General features: G+C 27.5%; 1 protein-coding gene across 1 annotated transcript; it reads right to left on the bottom strand.

Moving 5' to 3' along the window:
* Window positions 1-3,875: 3,875 nt before the first annotated feature.
* Window positions 3,876-16,916, bottom strand: LOC140673703 (ubiquitin carboxyl-terminal hydrolase 16/45-like). Its single transcript, XM_072906808.1, has 13 exons — window positions 16,733-16,916; window positions 15,613-15,746; window positions 15,349-15,533; window positions 14,180-14,342; window positions 13,704-13,871; window positions 13,312-13,533; window positions 12,385-12,647; window positions 12,092-12,300; window positions 11,429-11,912; window positions 10,215-10,512; window positions 8,687-8,956; window positions 6,001-6,182; window positions 3,876-5,205 (listed from the first exon to the last, which is right to left on the bottom strand). Exons 1-13 carry the CDS (start codon window positions 16,815-16,817, stop codon window positions 5,133-5,135), a joined length of 2,736 nt encoding a protein of 911 aa, XP_072762909.1. The 5' UTR covers window positions 16,818-16,916; the 3' UTR covers window positions 3,876-5,132.
* Between the last annotated feature and the right edge of the window lie 204 nt (window positions 16,917-17,120).

The following is a 17,120-nucleotide window of genomic DNA, read 5'->3' as shown; positions in this document are numbered from 1 at the left end:
TGTCACAATCTTTTGCTTATTGAATAGTATATATACACATAACATTATTTGATTTGTAAAAACAAAAAAATCATATAATATGAGTTGTCAATTTTTATTTCATCTATCACACTGTGTCATCTGTAGTTTATTTTGAGAAGAGACAACGAGACTTGAAAAATTCTAAATATTATTATAGTATATACATATTATACATGTACGCACGCATATCTGTCCAAAAGTTTTATTGTTATTAAATATAATTTGATCTAAGCATTCGAAATATTATCATTATTTGCATATCAGAAGAATCGTAAATGACATACAAAGGAATTATTTTAAAAGAAATTATAATATTTAAACACATATAGGGAGCAGAGAAAGTAAAAATATCTTCTAGATGACATTTGGCAGTTTTATTTATATATGGACTCAAGACAATTGGAGATATTTTTATCAGTTAATAAACATTTATTGAAAAATACCAAATATCGATAATTTAATAATATAGTGTATTTTCGAAATGCACACCGTCAGACTGGAAATAGAACCTCTAAATATTTTTTGGAAACTATAGAGCACTTTATGTAACATATATTTGTTTTAAGATGTCATTCATCACGAAAAATTTAATTTCTCTTTCAATTCTGTCGGTATACATTTCAAAGATACATCCCAGTCAGCAAGAAATCATTAACACAATTTTATTAAAATATTTCGTACATAATGTTTTTAAATATATAGTTTTAATGCTGTGTACAATATCATAGTAAATAAACTTTGAGGCACATCTAGAGATTTCGATATATTGAATAATCATTTCAAAAAATGATACGCTAACGTTTTTCCAACATTCTATAGTTATAATAATTTTTAGATTTTTTAATGTTATAAATAATATAAATAAATAATTGATTCAATATGTGATTAAATAAAAACATGATAATATAAAATAATTGATAAATACATAAAAACTTAGAAGGTAATGAGATAAATGAATTAAATATACAATGTTAGAAATAATAATTATATTGTATAAATGTGTTACAGTAACATTAAAGAAATATTTTTAATAATTATGTCAAACTTTTATAAATAATCGATAGTTTCACATTATTAGGTAATATTTTGTGACAACTATAAAACATTATATACAAATATTTAAGTATAAAATTAAGAAAATAACATTCAAAAAAATATTTAGAATAATGTTTCTCAAATAGTTTTCAAATATTTGGAAATGTTATATTATTAATAACTTTTAAAAACATTTATACAATATTATGTAAAGAAAATGCACATCAAAATCAATATTTTAAAATTATTTATATATTGATTTTACGTTTCTTGCTTACTGGATTGATATGCGAACTGAACATTTTTTTTTTTACTGCACATTTTTCCAACTGTCCAAATTAAAGTAGTGCAAATACCTGTAAAATTCACAATAATTTTTTTACTTTTGTTTAAAGATATATATTTTATTTCATTAAATCTACATACCTCACAGATATGTTGCCTGTGATCTTTTTTGTTCAATTGCAAGCTGATAACCTGAGATAAATTTTTTTATCCAGATTGATATAAAATATTTCACTGGATTGTTTCTCGAATGCGTTAGAATTCATGTTCTTCGAAAAATCAAAGAATAAGATTCCATTTACGGGGACATAAATTGAATAGGGAGAAATGACAGAAGATAATATATAAAGGCAACTGGCAAAAACTATAGAAGGATTAATAGAAATGAGAAACGTATTAAAAGTAGAAGAAATGGAGATAAAAGATAGAGAGGATAGAAACTAATAAAACAGGAAGGAAAGGATTATAAAAATATATGTGAGGGAGGACTTAGAGAGGAAACAAGGAAAAATAAAGAAATAGTTAGATGATGAAATGGGAGTAAAGGTGATAAAAAATACAGAGGGACATACGAGAAAAGTTCAAAAAAGGAAATATATGATTTGGATAATTAAAGAATTTCTTTCAATATATATTTGATCGTGCCTTGTTTACTGCGTTTGGCTTTTATTACCTGCTTTTATATTTATTATATCCACAAGTATAAGAAACAAGCCAGTCATAACCAGGCACATATTTATTACATTATTATACTATTAGAGTCTTATTTTCCCTTTTTATGGATAACATGTATAATTATATTACATTTTTTCAGCTTTTTTAAGCCATCGTGTTCTTTATTAAAGTAAAATTAACTAAAGAATGTGATGTTGAAATATAAATTTGTTTTTCTGATATTTGGTTTATGGAAAAGCCTTCTTTCTCGATCGCTTATAATTGTTATTACTGCATTTCCATTAAAATTTATTTTATGTGAATGACCAAAATTGTCATTAAAAAAAGAATTCGCGAGAAGTAAAATCCCAAAGCAATGTATATATTTTTCTAGAAAATGCATGCATAGTTGTTACTAAAAATTTTTGTATAATTATTTCTCGTCGAATATAACGATAATCGAAATACGCTATCGAAGTACAGAAAAAAACTTCGTCTCTTTTCGCTCAACAATATATCAATTATTCCTTTGATTTATTTTCATCTCTTAGTGTAGAAAAAGTTCACTGTTGTTTTTTTCACAGATGGCGTTGATAATAAAATAAAGATATAACACAACTTAATTTATAACAGGTGATCATTTGAATTGTGTTAAAAGTAAATAATTTTTTTTTTAATAAAATTTTTGGTAAATATTTACATAAAGTCACCCCTTTCAGAAGTCAATGACCTTGACATATGTTGTCAAGGTCATCACCCTCAGTAACGCTTAAAAGGTTTTAGCCGTCACATTGTTTACTAAAAAGTTACATATAAAAATTGTTAAAAATTGACGTTTTTTCCCAATTATTTTATCAAATACTGGAAATTTAAAAAAATGTTTCAAATAAAAGTTGTAAGTCTCTTCAAAATACACATTTTATATCCTATCCATTTTTATTATACGAGTGATAGTTTTCGAGAAAAACAACGATAAAGACTATAAACCTCATACAATATTAATTATAGTATCATATATAATATAGTCTCACTGTATCCGCGCATACACTTTCCTACCCATACAACAAATGGGTTGGGTTAGGTTATTTTTTTTAGAAGTGGAGCCCCCCGCAGGGGGGCGGAACCTACTGTATCCACGCATACACTTTTCACGCATAGAAAGTCTATGCGCGGGCATAGTGGGTTCTGCGCCCTTGCGGGGAGCTCCACTTCCAAAAAAAATAACCTAACCCAACCAATTTGTTGTGTGGGTAAGAAAGTATATGTGAAGAAAGTGTATGCGTGGATGCAGTAGGACTATATTATATATTATGTTATAATTAATATTGTATAAGGTTTAGAGTCTTTATCGTTGTTTTTCTCGAAAACTATCACTCGTATAATAAAAATGGATAGGATATAAAATGTGTATTTTGAAGAGACCTACAACTTTTATTTGAAACATTTTTTTTTAATTTCCAGTATTTGATAAAATAATTGGGAAAAAACGTCAATTTAAAAAAATTTTTATAACTTTTTAGTAAACAACGAGCGACGGCTAAAACCTTTTAAGTGTTACTCAGGACAGTGACCTTGACAACATATGTCAAGGTCATTGACTTCTGAAAGGGGTGACCTTATGTGAATATTTACCAAATTTTTTTAAATAAAATTTTTTTTAATAAGAAATTTTTTTAGATTAGAATAAGAATTTTATTTAATTTTTTTATTTGTATTTCAAAATTTTCGTAAAATGGCAGTTTTCTATTGATTTCGATAGACATCTTGAAAATATTGATTTGCGTAAGCAAATTTTGCCCTTTTTTTATAATGTGTATTACTTATTAAAAGTGTTAAAATACATATTATTTTTTCACACTTAGTAATAAAAATAACAAGTCTCCTCTACAAAATGGCGTTTATTTATTTATTTTATTCGGTCTACTTGTTATGAAATAATATCCATTCACTACACAATTCAAATGATCACCCGTTATAATTTCTGTGTACCACTTGAGAAGTAACACTTGACATTTTACAAAAGTAAAAACTTAAATTGATTGTATTTTACATTGAGTGTATTTTACGATTTTATTTGGCATCGATCTGAGTGTAAGAAAACAAAATATATTGATATATGAATTTGTACATACAAATTATCATTTGTTCTGAGCCTTGCAAAACAATTTAGATGGAAAAGAAATCAATTCTGGAAGATATCAAGAAATATTAAACCAATATTTTGCTGGTAAATCCTAAAAATTTTACGCGGAATCATGAACACCTGCCAGTAATCATTGAACAAAATAATCAATATGTTAAATCAATTTCAAGATACAAAAATTTTATTTTTGCCTACAAAGCAGCACGAACTTTTTTCACAGCCAATAAATTGAACTGTCTCAAGATATTTAATTTTCCATTCTCAAATCACTCCCATAAAAATCAATATATGTGTAAAACGTAATAATATATCTACCTATGAAATATTCTAGTGTAAGTTTCAAACATTTCAAATTTCATGTATTTTATAACTCAGAAGTATGAAGAAATAATATATCATAAATCGGAATTATTTTGTACAGTTTACATATAACATATAATAAATTTATTATACATATTATACATATAAAAAAATTTATTTTCTTATTTCATTATTTTTATAGATTGCTCTTATAAAAACTAGAGATCGAAATCGGTATAACATTACGTATGCTGTAGATTAATTCAATATTAAGAGAAAGAGAAAAAAAGAATAATGTTGCAAAATAATTCCGACTTGCGTTATTAAAATCTATATATAAATTTGGGAATTAAAAAATCTTAAATTTTAAATTTCTATTAATTAATTAAAATTTCTATAAAAGTTTGTAAAAAAACACTTCTCGTGGATAATTAATACATTTATCTCTAGGCTTAAGAAACAACTTAGTTTTCAATATTTCTATTAGTTTCTAATTCTTTTTCTTGTAATGTACATACATTCAATAAAATTATAGGCATTAGTTACATACCTTATGTATCCAATAACATGCAATATAATATAAAAAATTGTAGAATTCAGATTTTCATTAAAAATTCGTTTTCTTTTTGCTAGAAAGCCAGAAATGCGATTGACTACTTCGATTTTCAGATTTGTTCTGTTTCGTTCTATTGAATCAGAGAATCCTTTCATAGAATAAGAGATATGCTTGACTTTGTAACACCGTATTCTCATCTACTTCCGATACTCTGTAATAAAAAGCTGAGAATTAATGCCGAAGAAAATTAAAATAAGTAAAGTTAGAAAAATATTTTATAGTATTTTATAAAAGTAATCGTTATTGTTATATGTTATTGATTTTTTATAATAACTCGTTATTGATTTTAAAAATTGGTTATCATTACCGTTAAAAATTTACATTTTTTAATATTAAAATATAAAAAAGTAATATAATTTTGATATTAATATTGCTATCGATATAATAATTTTGATAATAATTTTAACTTTTTTTAAAGATCTTTAAATTATCTATAAGTATATAAATGAAATCAAAATTTTTTTTCTTACAATTAGTTTCTTCTTCCAAGAGATTCACAAATATAATCAAAATCACTTTTTTCTTCAAAAGACCCCTTTAACTTCATTTTGAAATTATGAGAAAAAAGAAAAAAAATATCAATTGACGTTTTTTTATTGTGATTTCATTAAAATTCAGAAAAATTCATTGTAGAAGATAAAGGAATGGAAAAGTCGGAGGAGGCACGAAAAGGGAAAAAGGGATTAGGAGATCGAAATTTCAACAGTAAAATTCAATACCCAAAGATGTGATGGTTGTCATGGGATATTTTCATGTTAATTCTGAAATCTTTTTTTTGTACAAACTATATTGATTTCAGAATTTTGAGTTTTCAAAAATCTATAATTTTTGAGTCTTATTTTTGGAAAAAATGCCTATTAATACTCTTTTAAGCTACACATTATAATTCAGATTTGATGTACGCGACAAAGCTTGGCATGTTTCTTTGATACAGTAAAATTCTTACCGAGAATCTGATACATAATACCATCTTCCAGGTGGTGGTTCTACAACACCAGGGGCTTTCGCCGATGCTTCCTCTCCTTCCGAATCCGAACTGGTACTATTTGATTTGTCATCTGCTTTAGGATCCTTATCCTTGGGAAGGAAATTCCATCGATGATCATCTGGTGGTAATGGCAATCTTGTCTGCTCACAATTCAAATAATTTCAAAATTAATAACAGCTTTTAAAAGTTTTTCAGTAAATTATACAATTAAAATTATAGTTTTAACATCTTCAGCCTTTTGTCCTTATTCTTAACTTATCTTAAATGTAATATAGATATTTCTTAACTTTTTATTAATCTTTATAGCAATCATTTATTTTGTATTTGTTATTTAATTACTTAGATTTTATTTAAATTACATATGTATAATTCTTCTTTGAAAACGGAAACGTAAAAAATTTCATGTGCAATTAATTATACTAATCTAAACGCAATGTATGAAATCTTGTCCAATATGATAAAATTTTAAAAAATATAATATAATAATGCAAAAATTTTCAAAAATTCCTACAAAGAAATAATTAAAATTTAAAAAAGTATATTTTCAAATATAATTTTATTTTTAATCAAAATAATAATGTTTTTCATTATATTAAAGAAAGAAATATAAATTAACATAAAAGAATGACTAAAATAAAAAGAAGAGAAGATATAAGAAGTAAAAAGACAAATAAGAGCCGAAGTTTGAAAAATAGCCTACCAGACTGCATCTCTTACATTTTGATTCACATTGCAAATTTTATTAGCATTAAGTATTTATAGCCTTAAATTATGTAATTTTACGTTTTTCTTTATATTTACGTATTTTTCAGATATTTTATATATTTTATATGTGTATATATATATATATATATATATATATATATATATATATAAAATATATAAAATAATTATGTTAAAGTAAAAATGTGTAACTGCTAGTTGCAAATTCAGATTTTTTCTTGAAGATAACTATGTGTTTTAATTACACCAATTGATTCGTCTCATTATTCTGTGCATAAAAGTATTAGGGTAAGATAATCGAAAAATAAATATTTTACGAGATATCTTGTATTTTATGTCAAAATATTGCAACTTTGAAGCTTTATAAAGTACTCGGAAAGTACTCAATGAAACGTAACTTTATTATAGTGTTTCGGAAAGCTCTCGAGATAAGCTATAAGAATATGTAATAAAAAATAGAGGTTTTCATTTAAAAAAACATTAATGACCTTGACCTGATTTTGACAAGGTCACTCAAGGTCAAGTCCACATTTCCATCATGTGTCCTCTTTCAAACCATGCAACTTTTGTTTGAAACATTTTTCAATAAAATCATCGATTCGCAAGATAATTGACATCACTTAAAATAAAACACCTTGTATATGTATATATATATATATATATATATATATATATATATATATATATACATATACAGGGTATCCCCGAATTGGCGGATCAACTCTCGTCGGTAGATAGAGCGTGTTAAACTGAACAAAAAAATCTTATTATTTTGCTAAATTATATATAATTATATATAATTTGTTAAAAATATATATATATATTTTTTCAATATTATCTTGCTAAATATAGTTTGAAAATTTTATTCTGAAATGTTCATTCTTATATTTTCTATTCTATAATTAATTATAAGAAAAAAAATATAATACTAATGTTTATTTTAAAAAATATTATAAAGAAATAATGGCAATGTTTTTTTGTCCACAATTTTTTTAGTTTCTAATAAATAAGTTCTATTAGAATTCCATGATTTTTTAAATTTTCTGCAAATTTCAGCTTTTCCAAAAAATAGACACTATATATATAGTACCTTATTTTTTGGAAAAGCTGAAATTTATATATATTTATATTTATATATATATATATATATATATATATATATATATATATATATATACACATATATATTATCTATATAATAAAAAAAACTTGTTCAAATTAATAATACATCCTTAATAATTCCATGTAATTCAATAAAGAAATCTTACATATCATTAAAATTGTTGTCTTTTTACTATTAATTATTATACTTTAAATACCACATGTTTTATTATTTATTATATATTAATATAAGTAAAATCTGAAAACATTCTTCTATTTTAAAGTTTTAAATTTTGATAGCCGAAAGAGAGAGGGGAGAGAGGGGAGATAGGGGGAGAGGGAGAGAGGGGATAGGGGAGAGGAGGGGGGATAGATGAGGAGGGGGAGAGAGGGGGAGGGAAATGGGGGGTGTGAGGGAAATGGGGGGAGGGGATGGTTAGGAGGGGAGAGAGGAGGGGAGGAAAGGGGAGAAGGGGAGAAGGGGAGGAAATAGGGGAGGAGGGGGAGGGGGGGAGGAAGGGGGAGGGGGAGGAAGAAGAGAGGAGAGAGGAGGGGAGAGGAGAGGGAGAGGGAGGAGGGAGAGGGAGAGGGGAGAGGAGAGAGGAGAGAGAGAGAGAGAGAGAGAGAGAGAGAGAGAGAGAGAGAGGAGAGAGAGAGAGAGAGAGGAGAGGGAGAGGGGAGGGAGAGGAGAGGAGAGGGGAGAGAGAGAGAGAGAGAGGAGAGAGGAGAGAGGAGAGAGAGAGAGAGAGAGAGAGAGAGAGAGAGAGAGAGAGAGAGAGAGAGAGAGAGAGAGAGAGAGAGAGAGATAAAAAAGATCTACCTTGACATAAGCAACGTAGTGACCACCATGAACGGTTCCACTGTGCTCGACGACCCCATAAAGAGCATAAAGTCGAGGTTTTTTATAATCCGTGCAAACAGGCGCTAAGTTCAATAACATTGGAAATGACACGTGCTTGAGAACTTTCCTAAAACCAACTCTCTGCGTTTGAAACCTCTTTAGATGCAATATCAATACTGGAGGTACTTGAGAGATGAGATATTGCTTGGTACTCGAAGTGCATACCATTTTCGACGAATTTTCTTGAGTCTGAAAAAAAGAGAAAAAAGAAAAATTAGAGTGAAATTATTGACCCTTGCCCATGACGAGAAGACTATAGCCGGATAAGCATACAAAAAGTGCCTCCGACGAGTTTTCAAATAATACTTGGCCTGTCATTTCCTCATTGTAAAAAAAATTAATTTTCCTCAAAATTTCAGCTCCCTAAGTGTATTATTTTCTAAGTTATTGAGAAAAACGTCATTTTTAGTTTTTATTTTTCTTTTCTGTAAATATTTGAGATAATTCCATATCGATTTTTTTCTGAACTTTTATCAACGAAAGACACAATAAAAATATTTTTTCATTAGCCCGAATAAAAACTCGATTTTTTAAAAAAGACTAAAATTAAGAAATGGCCTTTTTAACATGTTCTTTTCGTAGTTCAATCGTCAAATTTTTAGAGAATATTCTTTTTATATATCTCAAATTTTTTTAATTTTTAGAGTTGGTGCAACGTGGTAAAAAAAAAAAATAAAAATTTTTTTATAATAGAATGGAAATTATTTATTTTTCTTGTAATAATTATAATAGTAATTATAATAATTGTAATAGTTATAATTACACTACAAAATGCAAATATTTTTTATGCAAAAACAATTTTCATAAATACAACTTTTAAATAAACTTGTAAATTGTTTTTACATAAAAAATATTTCTATCCTGCAGTATAATTATAACTATTACAATTATTATTATTACTATTATCATTATTATCCTCATATCCTATTATCCTATTATCAAAAAATAATTTAAAAAAAGATTTTTTTCATCATGTTGCACAAACTTGAAAAAATTGAACAAAATTAAGAGTATTGAGACATATAAAAAGAGTATTCTATAAAAGTTTGGTGATTGGACCTCGAAAGAAACATAAAAAAGCCATTTCTTAATTTCTTAATTCTTTTTTTTTAAATCGAGCTTTTATTCGAGATTAATGAAAAAATATTTTTTTTGTGTTCTTTGTTCATAAATATTCAGAAAAAAATCGATATGGAATCATCTCAAATATTTACAGAAAAGAAAAATAAAAATTGAAAATGACGTTTTTTCTCGATAACTCAGAAAATAATAAAGTTAAGGAGCTGAAATTTTGAGGAAATTTTTTTTTTTACAATGAGGAAATGACAAGTCAAATATTATTTGAAAACTCGTCGAGGGCACTTTTAATATGCTTATCCGGTTATAGCCTTTGATTATTCTTTAAAAATTTTGAAAAGTATTTTTAAAAAATTTTTCCCTTTATTACCTTTTTCTCACGAGCTGTGCACGCCTCGCATACGACTTTGTTGCTTCCCGTCATCAGTTCCAGTGCAGTAAATTGATTTAAACATGACTCCACAGAACATTCGCCTTCTTTAGTTGTGTACCTGCCAGACGATTGATGTTCAGAAATTCCCAATCTGGACATCCCTGTCATTATATCGCCAAATTCAAATATGTCCAGTTCTTCAAGGTCATCACCGTTAGACGTTCCATTATTGTATTTCTTTCTATTGCACTTAGATAGAGTAGTAGTTTCCATCCATGTCTCGACACCATCCAGTCTGAAAAAATATCATGCTTATCAATATCATGCTTATGCAGATAATTATTCTAGAAATCTCGAATTTTTAAATATATGCATAATGCAGAATCCTAAATTTTGTCAAAAATGAATGTTAAAAAGTATAATATATTTAAATAAATTTTTAATTAAAAAACTATATATATATATATATATATATATATATATATATATATATATATATATATATATATACAGGGTGTCCCCGAATTGGCGGATCAACTATCGTGGGTAGATAGAGCGTGTTAAACTAAAGAAAAAAATCTTACATCATTTTGCTAAATTCGCAATAATTAATGAGATATAAATTAATAAAGATCGGCCAATCTGTGCCAGTATAAGCGCGCGGCGCGAAGAAACCTTCCAGTTGTTACTTGATACTAGGCGCGCGGCAAGACATAAATGCAGAACGCACTGTACGTGTCTCTTTCAGTACGCCCTTTGTACGTCCTTTGTAGAGCGCTCCGCCTACTGTCTCGCCGCGCGCCTAGTATCAAATAACAAGTAGGAAGTTTCTTCGTGCCGCGCGCTTATCCTGGCACGTTTTGGCCCATCTTTATTAATTTATATCTCATTAATTATTGCGAATTTAGTAAAATAATATTAGATTTTTCTCTTCAGTTTAACACGCTCTATCTACCCACGAGAGTTGAGCCGCCAATTCGGGGACATTCTGTATATATTTCAATAATTTTTTAAAATATTTAAATAAATATTCAAAAAATTCATATTTGATGTGTTAATTTACTTTAAAAATTCAAGTTAAAATAAAACAAAATTTAAAATTTAAGAATTTTAAATGTCAAATTTCACAAAAATAAATTTTCAGAAATTAAAATATATGTATATATGTATATAACATATGTGTGTAAAATTAGAACATCTGAATATACAACCTTTCAGTATTATTAACGGGACTAGTGGGGCTTTCCTTAGAAGCGACGGAGCTGCTTAAACTTGCAGTGGGCGCTTCGGGGCTTGTGACATCGGAATTGGGAATCATGGAGGTAGATAACGCTGTAGCTTCGTTCTCGGAGCTGACTGAGCCGACATTCCTGTCGCTTTTCTCTGACAGTATTTTGATTTGAGTCAAGTCTGTCATCGATACATCGGTTGGACTAGGACTATTTAACACGTTAATGTTCACCAGATGTCTAATTTGCGTTATGTCCGCATTGTTACCCAGATTACCGTCTTCCAGACTGGTCAGATTGTTGCTATCGTTATTGAAGTCGTTGCTTGGATGATGATGGTGAGGATCGGTAAGTGATATAGGACTAGTAACGGCAGACGCTTTCTCCGAACTATATCCGGACTCTCCGATTTCCGGATGAGACTGATCCACTTCGATGTTGTCCTCTACGTCAGCGTCACTCTCCTCTGGAGATAAAATTTTTTTTGTACAAAATTTTATACAAAAAGAACATAAATTTTTAAATAGCTAACTTTTATGGACTATACCAGAATTGCAATTTTTAAATTGATTTTTGTATCGTATAAGCAGTCTCGAGACTAATTAGGCTAATCATATTGTTAATCAGAGCTAAAGAAAATTATACCTGACTTCGGAATGTTGTCATTATTTTCTTCCGTATGATTATTCGAATCTTTTAACATATAATTGTTATGATTCTCATGCCTTTTATTCTTTCGGTTTTTCCTGGCTGCCTTCTTCTCTTTTTTTAACTGTTTCCAAGGTGTGTCGAGAGCTTGATAATCGCGTTGCTGAATGTTTATATCGGAAGTTTCAATTTCACTGTTCTTCCTTCTATATTAGAATTATAATATACTAATTTGTAAGTTTAAAAAATTAATTATCGTATACGGAAAAAATAAGGAACTTTTTCTTTACTTCAAGAGTGGAGGCTGTGGTTTGTCTGCTGTGACGGGCAGGCTCAGGTCTAGGAATGGCTCAGTCCGTTGCGACGAATGATGACAGTCTAGACACTGTAGAGTGGACACCAACACGCCACGAAATACCGCTTCTGGTCCCAGTAGTCGTGTGCTAGCTTGGTTGCCATAGAATTTTATGCGAGACTTTAGACTCTTCTCTACACAGTCTGGTTTTGTTTTCTCGCTCAAGCCTACCTCCTTTAGAATTATGATCTGGTATCTCTACAGAGTGTACAGAAATTTTAATTAAATTTGTAATATATAAAATTTTTATTTTTGTAGAATCTTTAATTTGTTTTTTTAATGATTGTTATACCACTTTTTTCACAGTTATTTCCTATTACAATAAAATCGACTTATTTTAAGCACATGTAATTATTGAATAAATTATTATATAATAAACATTAAAAAAGCCTCTTCAAAATACATTTAATAAAATTACACCATATTTTTTTCATTTAATATTCTTAACTAATTTATTAATAATTAAAAAAAAATTTGAGTTGCTGAGTGTCGTTTTTTTCATTATGTAACTTTATAAAAAATAAAGCTAATTGAAATCAGAATTAAAAGATTATAAAGTAGAAATTTCAAGTTTTACAATTCTTTATTATTGATCTCAATTTGCGACAAAATTATGGCCATTTAAAAATTTCTTTTTAAGAGAGATTTCTTAACTTTTTCACAAAGCAGAATAGATATATTTATTAAATTAGCTATCATAATCTGACATTACTTTAAATATAAAATTTTTTTCTAAAATTTATTCTAAAAAGTAAAAAAAAATCAATCCTAGTAACATTATTAATATTAATTATTATTAAAAAATATTTATATATAGTATTTATATATTTTAATAATATTTATATATTATAATATAATTTACTCGAAGATCCTCATTCCGAACTATTTCCAGCAAATGTCGGAGTAATTCGTGCGAGTCGTGCTGTCCTCCGTCAACGCATTGCGTAGTTTTTTTCCTAAGCTTACAAAGGAGATTCAGAGGTGTATACGTTTGATAGCCATTAGTGTTCTGCATTTTCGATAGAGTTTCACAGAGAACTGATGTAAAACTGCCCCATCGCTCCAAGGTTCCCTCAATCGGTGGCTGTAAGTCAAATAAAACAAAAAAGATTACTCATAAAGTAAACAAAAACAATAAAAATAAACTACAATATTTTATAGAGCAAATCTGACATTAATACTGATGTATTTTCTTGTTTTTCCTTGAGATAAAAAAAAATAAAATAAATAATTTTAAAAATCTTAATTACATACAAGTTCTACTTCCTCTTCTGCATCAAAAGGCTTATGCTTTCCACCTGGCAAGACAAATTTCTGCCCAGGTAAACGCAGATCGTCCAGCACCTTCATTAGATAAGGAGTCTGTGCTAGACACTGAAGCACAGCATTGAAGAAGCAGGTGTTTCCTAGATTTGCTAACCCCTATGCATTAAGAAAATGTTTCCATATAAATATTATTATATACTTTTTCTCTCTCTCTCTCTCTTTCTTTCTCTTCTCACTCTTGTTACTTATATATCATTATGTATGAGTTTTGTTTTATTGTACTATTTAAATATTATTATTCAATGTTATTATATGTATATTCTTTTGTACGCATACATTATACATTATTAATTTTTTATACATTTAAAAAAAAATTATAAAAATTCCCTTAAAAAAGCATCTATTTCTAGAAAAAGCAATCTAGAAAAAAATGAAATAAAAAATAAATAATACAATTTACATACCCCAACTTTAGGAAGATTGTTTAATATTTTATGTTTTTCTTTCTCCTGCACATCAGTTATTATCTCTGTTTGACATTGGATTGCTGATGTTTTTAATTGTTGTGATATTAATGGTGTAGTGGCACATTTCTTGATAAACTCAACAGTTTCTAACAGCTTTTTACTAAAAAAATAGAAAAAACATAATATATATCTATAAAAATGTAAAAATAAATATTTTTTATATTAAGAAGACACACACACACACATAAAATTTTTATTATCTATTACATTACAAAAGTAGTATATATAAGAAAATTTTAGTGTATCAAAAAATTGAAAAATATTAGAAAATATTAGCATAGATTAAAATAATATATATTTCAAATTCATTATAATTCAAAATTTTTCATACATATTTTACTTCAATTTTATAAGATTTAGTCAAAAATTTCATTGACTTTTTTCCTTAAATATTTCAATATAATAACCTTAAATTAAATAATATTTAGAAATAATACAAATTTTAATAATTTCTGCAAATTTCAAAACAAAATATTTTGAGTTTAACATTAGTTTTCAAAAGTCGAACTTTACAAATTTTCCTAAAAATTCATAGTATTTAATTATATGTAATTATATTTTATTATAAAACTTATTATTTATATTGAAATATAAATTCAGTAATTATTTAGTCATTTTCTTCTATATTTTCAATAAATTTATTATATATTTAATATTACAGTCTTCTCTCAACTTTAGTTTAAATTAATTATAACTTCAACATTATTAGAATAACCTTTGAATATCCTACAATAACTTTGGGCTGTATAGCCTAAAGTTATTGTAGGATATCCAAAAGAGATCCATGTATCATTTGAGAAAGCTTTTTTAAATTTAAAATTAACTATTATTATCCAATTTATTACATGCTTTATATCAATAGTAATATTATTCAAAATTATATTATTTTATTCTAACATAATTTTAATTTTAATTTGTAAAATATGTCTTTTAACTTTGCTTTAATACTTCTTGTACATAAAATGACAAAAACAAAAAATTTAATAAACGCAAAATTAATTATTAATCAATTATTATATAATATTAAATAATTATTAATCAATTATTCTCCTGTCATTTCATACTTTATATATGTGTACACACAACGTGTGTACATACATATTTACCTGTTATTAGGATGAAGTTCAATTTTACACTGGTAACACCAAACATTCCAATGATGAATGTCTGTCGCTATATAATGGCAGTCACTATGTGGCTTTTTATAATGCTCTACGACATGCTGTTTGTGCTCTTTGCCACAACTTTGTTCTCCACATTGTAGGCAAATCCACAATGGCTTAGAGGTATACTGAAAGTTAAAATAACTTGGAATTAGACTTCTTAATATCTTTTATGTGTTCCAATCAAATATTAAGTATATCAATTACAGTCTCTTCTGATTTTTTGGAGTCCACTTCTATTTTCCTACAAATGGAACATTCGTTTGTTATCCCAGTTCTCTTTATATTCTTCTTCACCTTGTTCAGGTTGACAGCCTTTGCTATATGCAAACATTTTGCACCTGAAACAAAATTAATATTGTAAAATGTCCATGTAAATTTCACTACAAAGTTATTTTCTGTATTTTATTAACAGAGAAAGAGAAAAAGAGAAAGGAGAAAAATGTTTTAATTTATTAAATATTATTATATTTTTAAATGCTAAATTTTTAAGTGCTAAAATTCTTAAATTTTTAATTTCTGGATTGTAATTTTGAAAATTAATATATATTTCTTTCATTATCATAAAATATATATTCATTTATAGGATTTCAAATTTCTTGACATCCTTACATTTCTAAATTCATGATTTTATAGTGTTTATATATAAATATCCTTGGAATTTTTCTAAATTGCTCGAGTCACTTTTCTAATAATTCAAAGAGATGTATAAAATACAAAGACAAGACTTCAATAAACTAAAGAGAGAAATATGATTAAGGAATGAACTAAACCCGAATTAATTATCTTAAAAATTAATAAATATAATTCGAAATTTTTGAATGTTACTTTGCGTGAAGCACTCTTGGAGTTTTTTAAAATATAAAATTAACAATTAATTTGCGAGTTGAAGTGAAGATATGTCCTATAGAATTAAAATTTTTATTTCAATGAATTTTTGTGTATAGTCATTCTATAAAATTTTTCTGGTACAGTTATTACGAGAAAGTTATTTTGGTATAGGAGATAACATTTACGATTTTGAAATTAAATTATTTCTAAATCGAAGTAAATTTTTACTTTAACTCACAAATTAGTTATATTAATTTTACATTTTTAAGGGAATTCAAAAGTGCTTTGCAAAGTGTCAAATTCACGAGTCATGAAATATATTGGAATTATTCATTCCTGATCGCAGCTGATCGGTCCAGATTTTTTTTCTTAAAAATCCTCGGATCTAGAAATATTGATCTATAAAATCGGGGTTAGGGTTAGGTTAGGTTACAAGGTGATCTATAAAAACCAGGAGTTCTATTTGTGTGTACGAATGTAAAATGCATTTTTTTACCAGTGCCTGCTTCCTCGCAAGACTCGGTGGAGGCTTCGCTCACATCGAAATTCGGATCTGGCTCTCGATTCCGCTTTTTACTCATCTCGTTGACTTAACTTGTTACAAACGGACGTTCTCATACGCACGTGCGTCAACAATTCTGCTCCTGGCCTGCTCATCAGCCGAATTCTCAAGTCTGACGTTCGCGTTAAAAAAAAAAAAAAAGACATACGATGACTTATCAAGGCGCGCGCATGCGCCCTTTGGCTGTCACTTCGAGTAAAGATTTCTCTATTCCCGATTGGCTAATGCGATTCCTGGAAGTAGAGCAGCGTTCAACTGACCAATCAGAACGAAGAAATTTTTGTTTCTTTTACCCTGATTGGTTATTGAATCGAATGCTATT

This window comes from Anoplolepis gracilipes, chromosome 15, assembly GCF_047496725.1.
Source record: "Anoplolepis gracilipes chromosome 15, ASM4749672v1, whole genome shotgun sequence".
Taxonomy (NCBI): Eukaryota; Metazoa; Arthropoda; class Insecta; order Hymenoptera; family Formicidae; genus Anoplolepis; species Anoplolepis gracilipes.
This window is presented reverse-complemented; position numbering and strand designations above follow the sequence as displayed.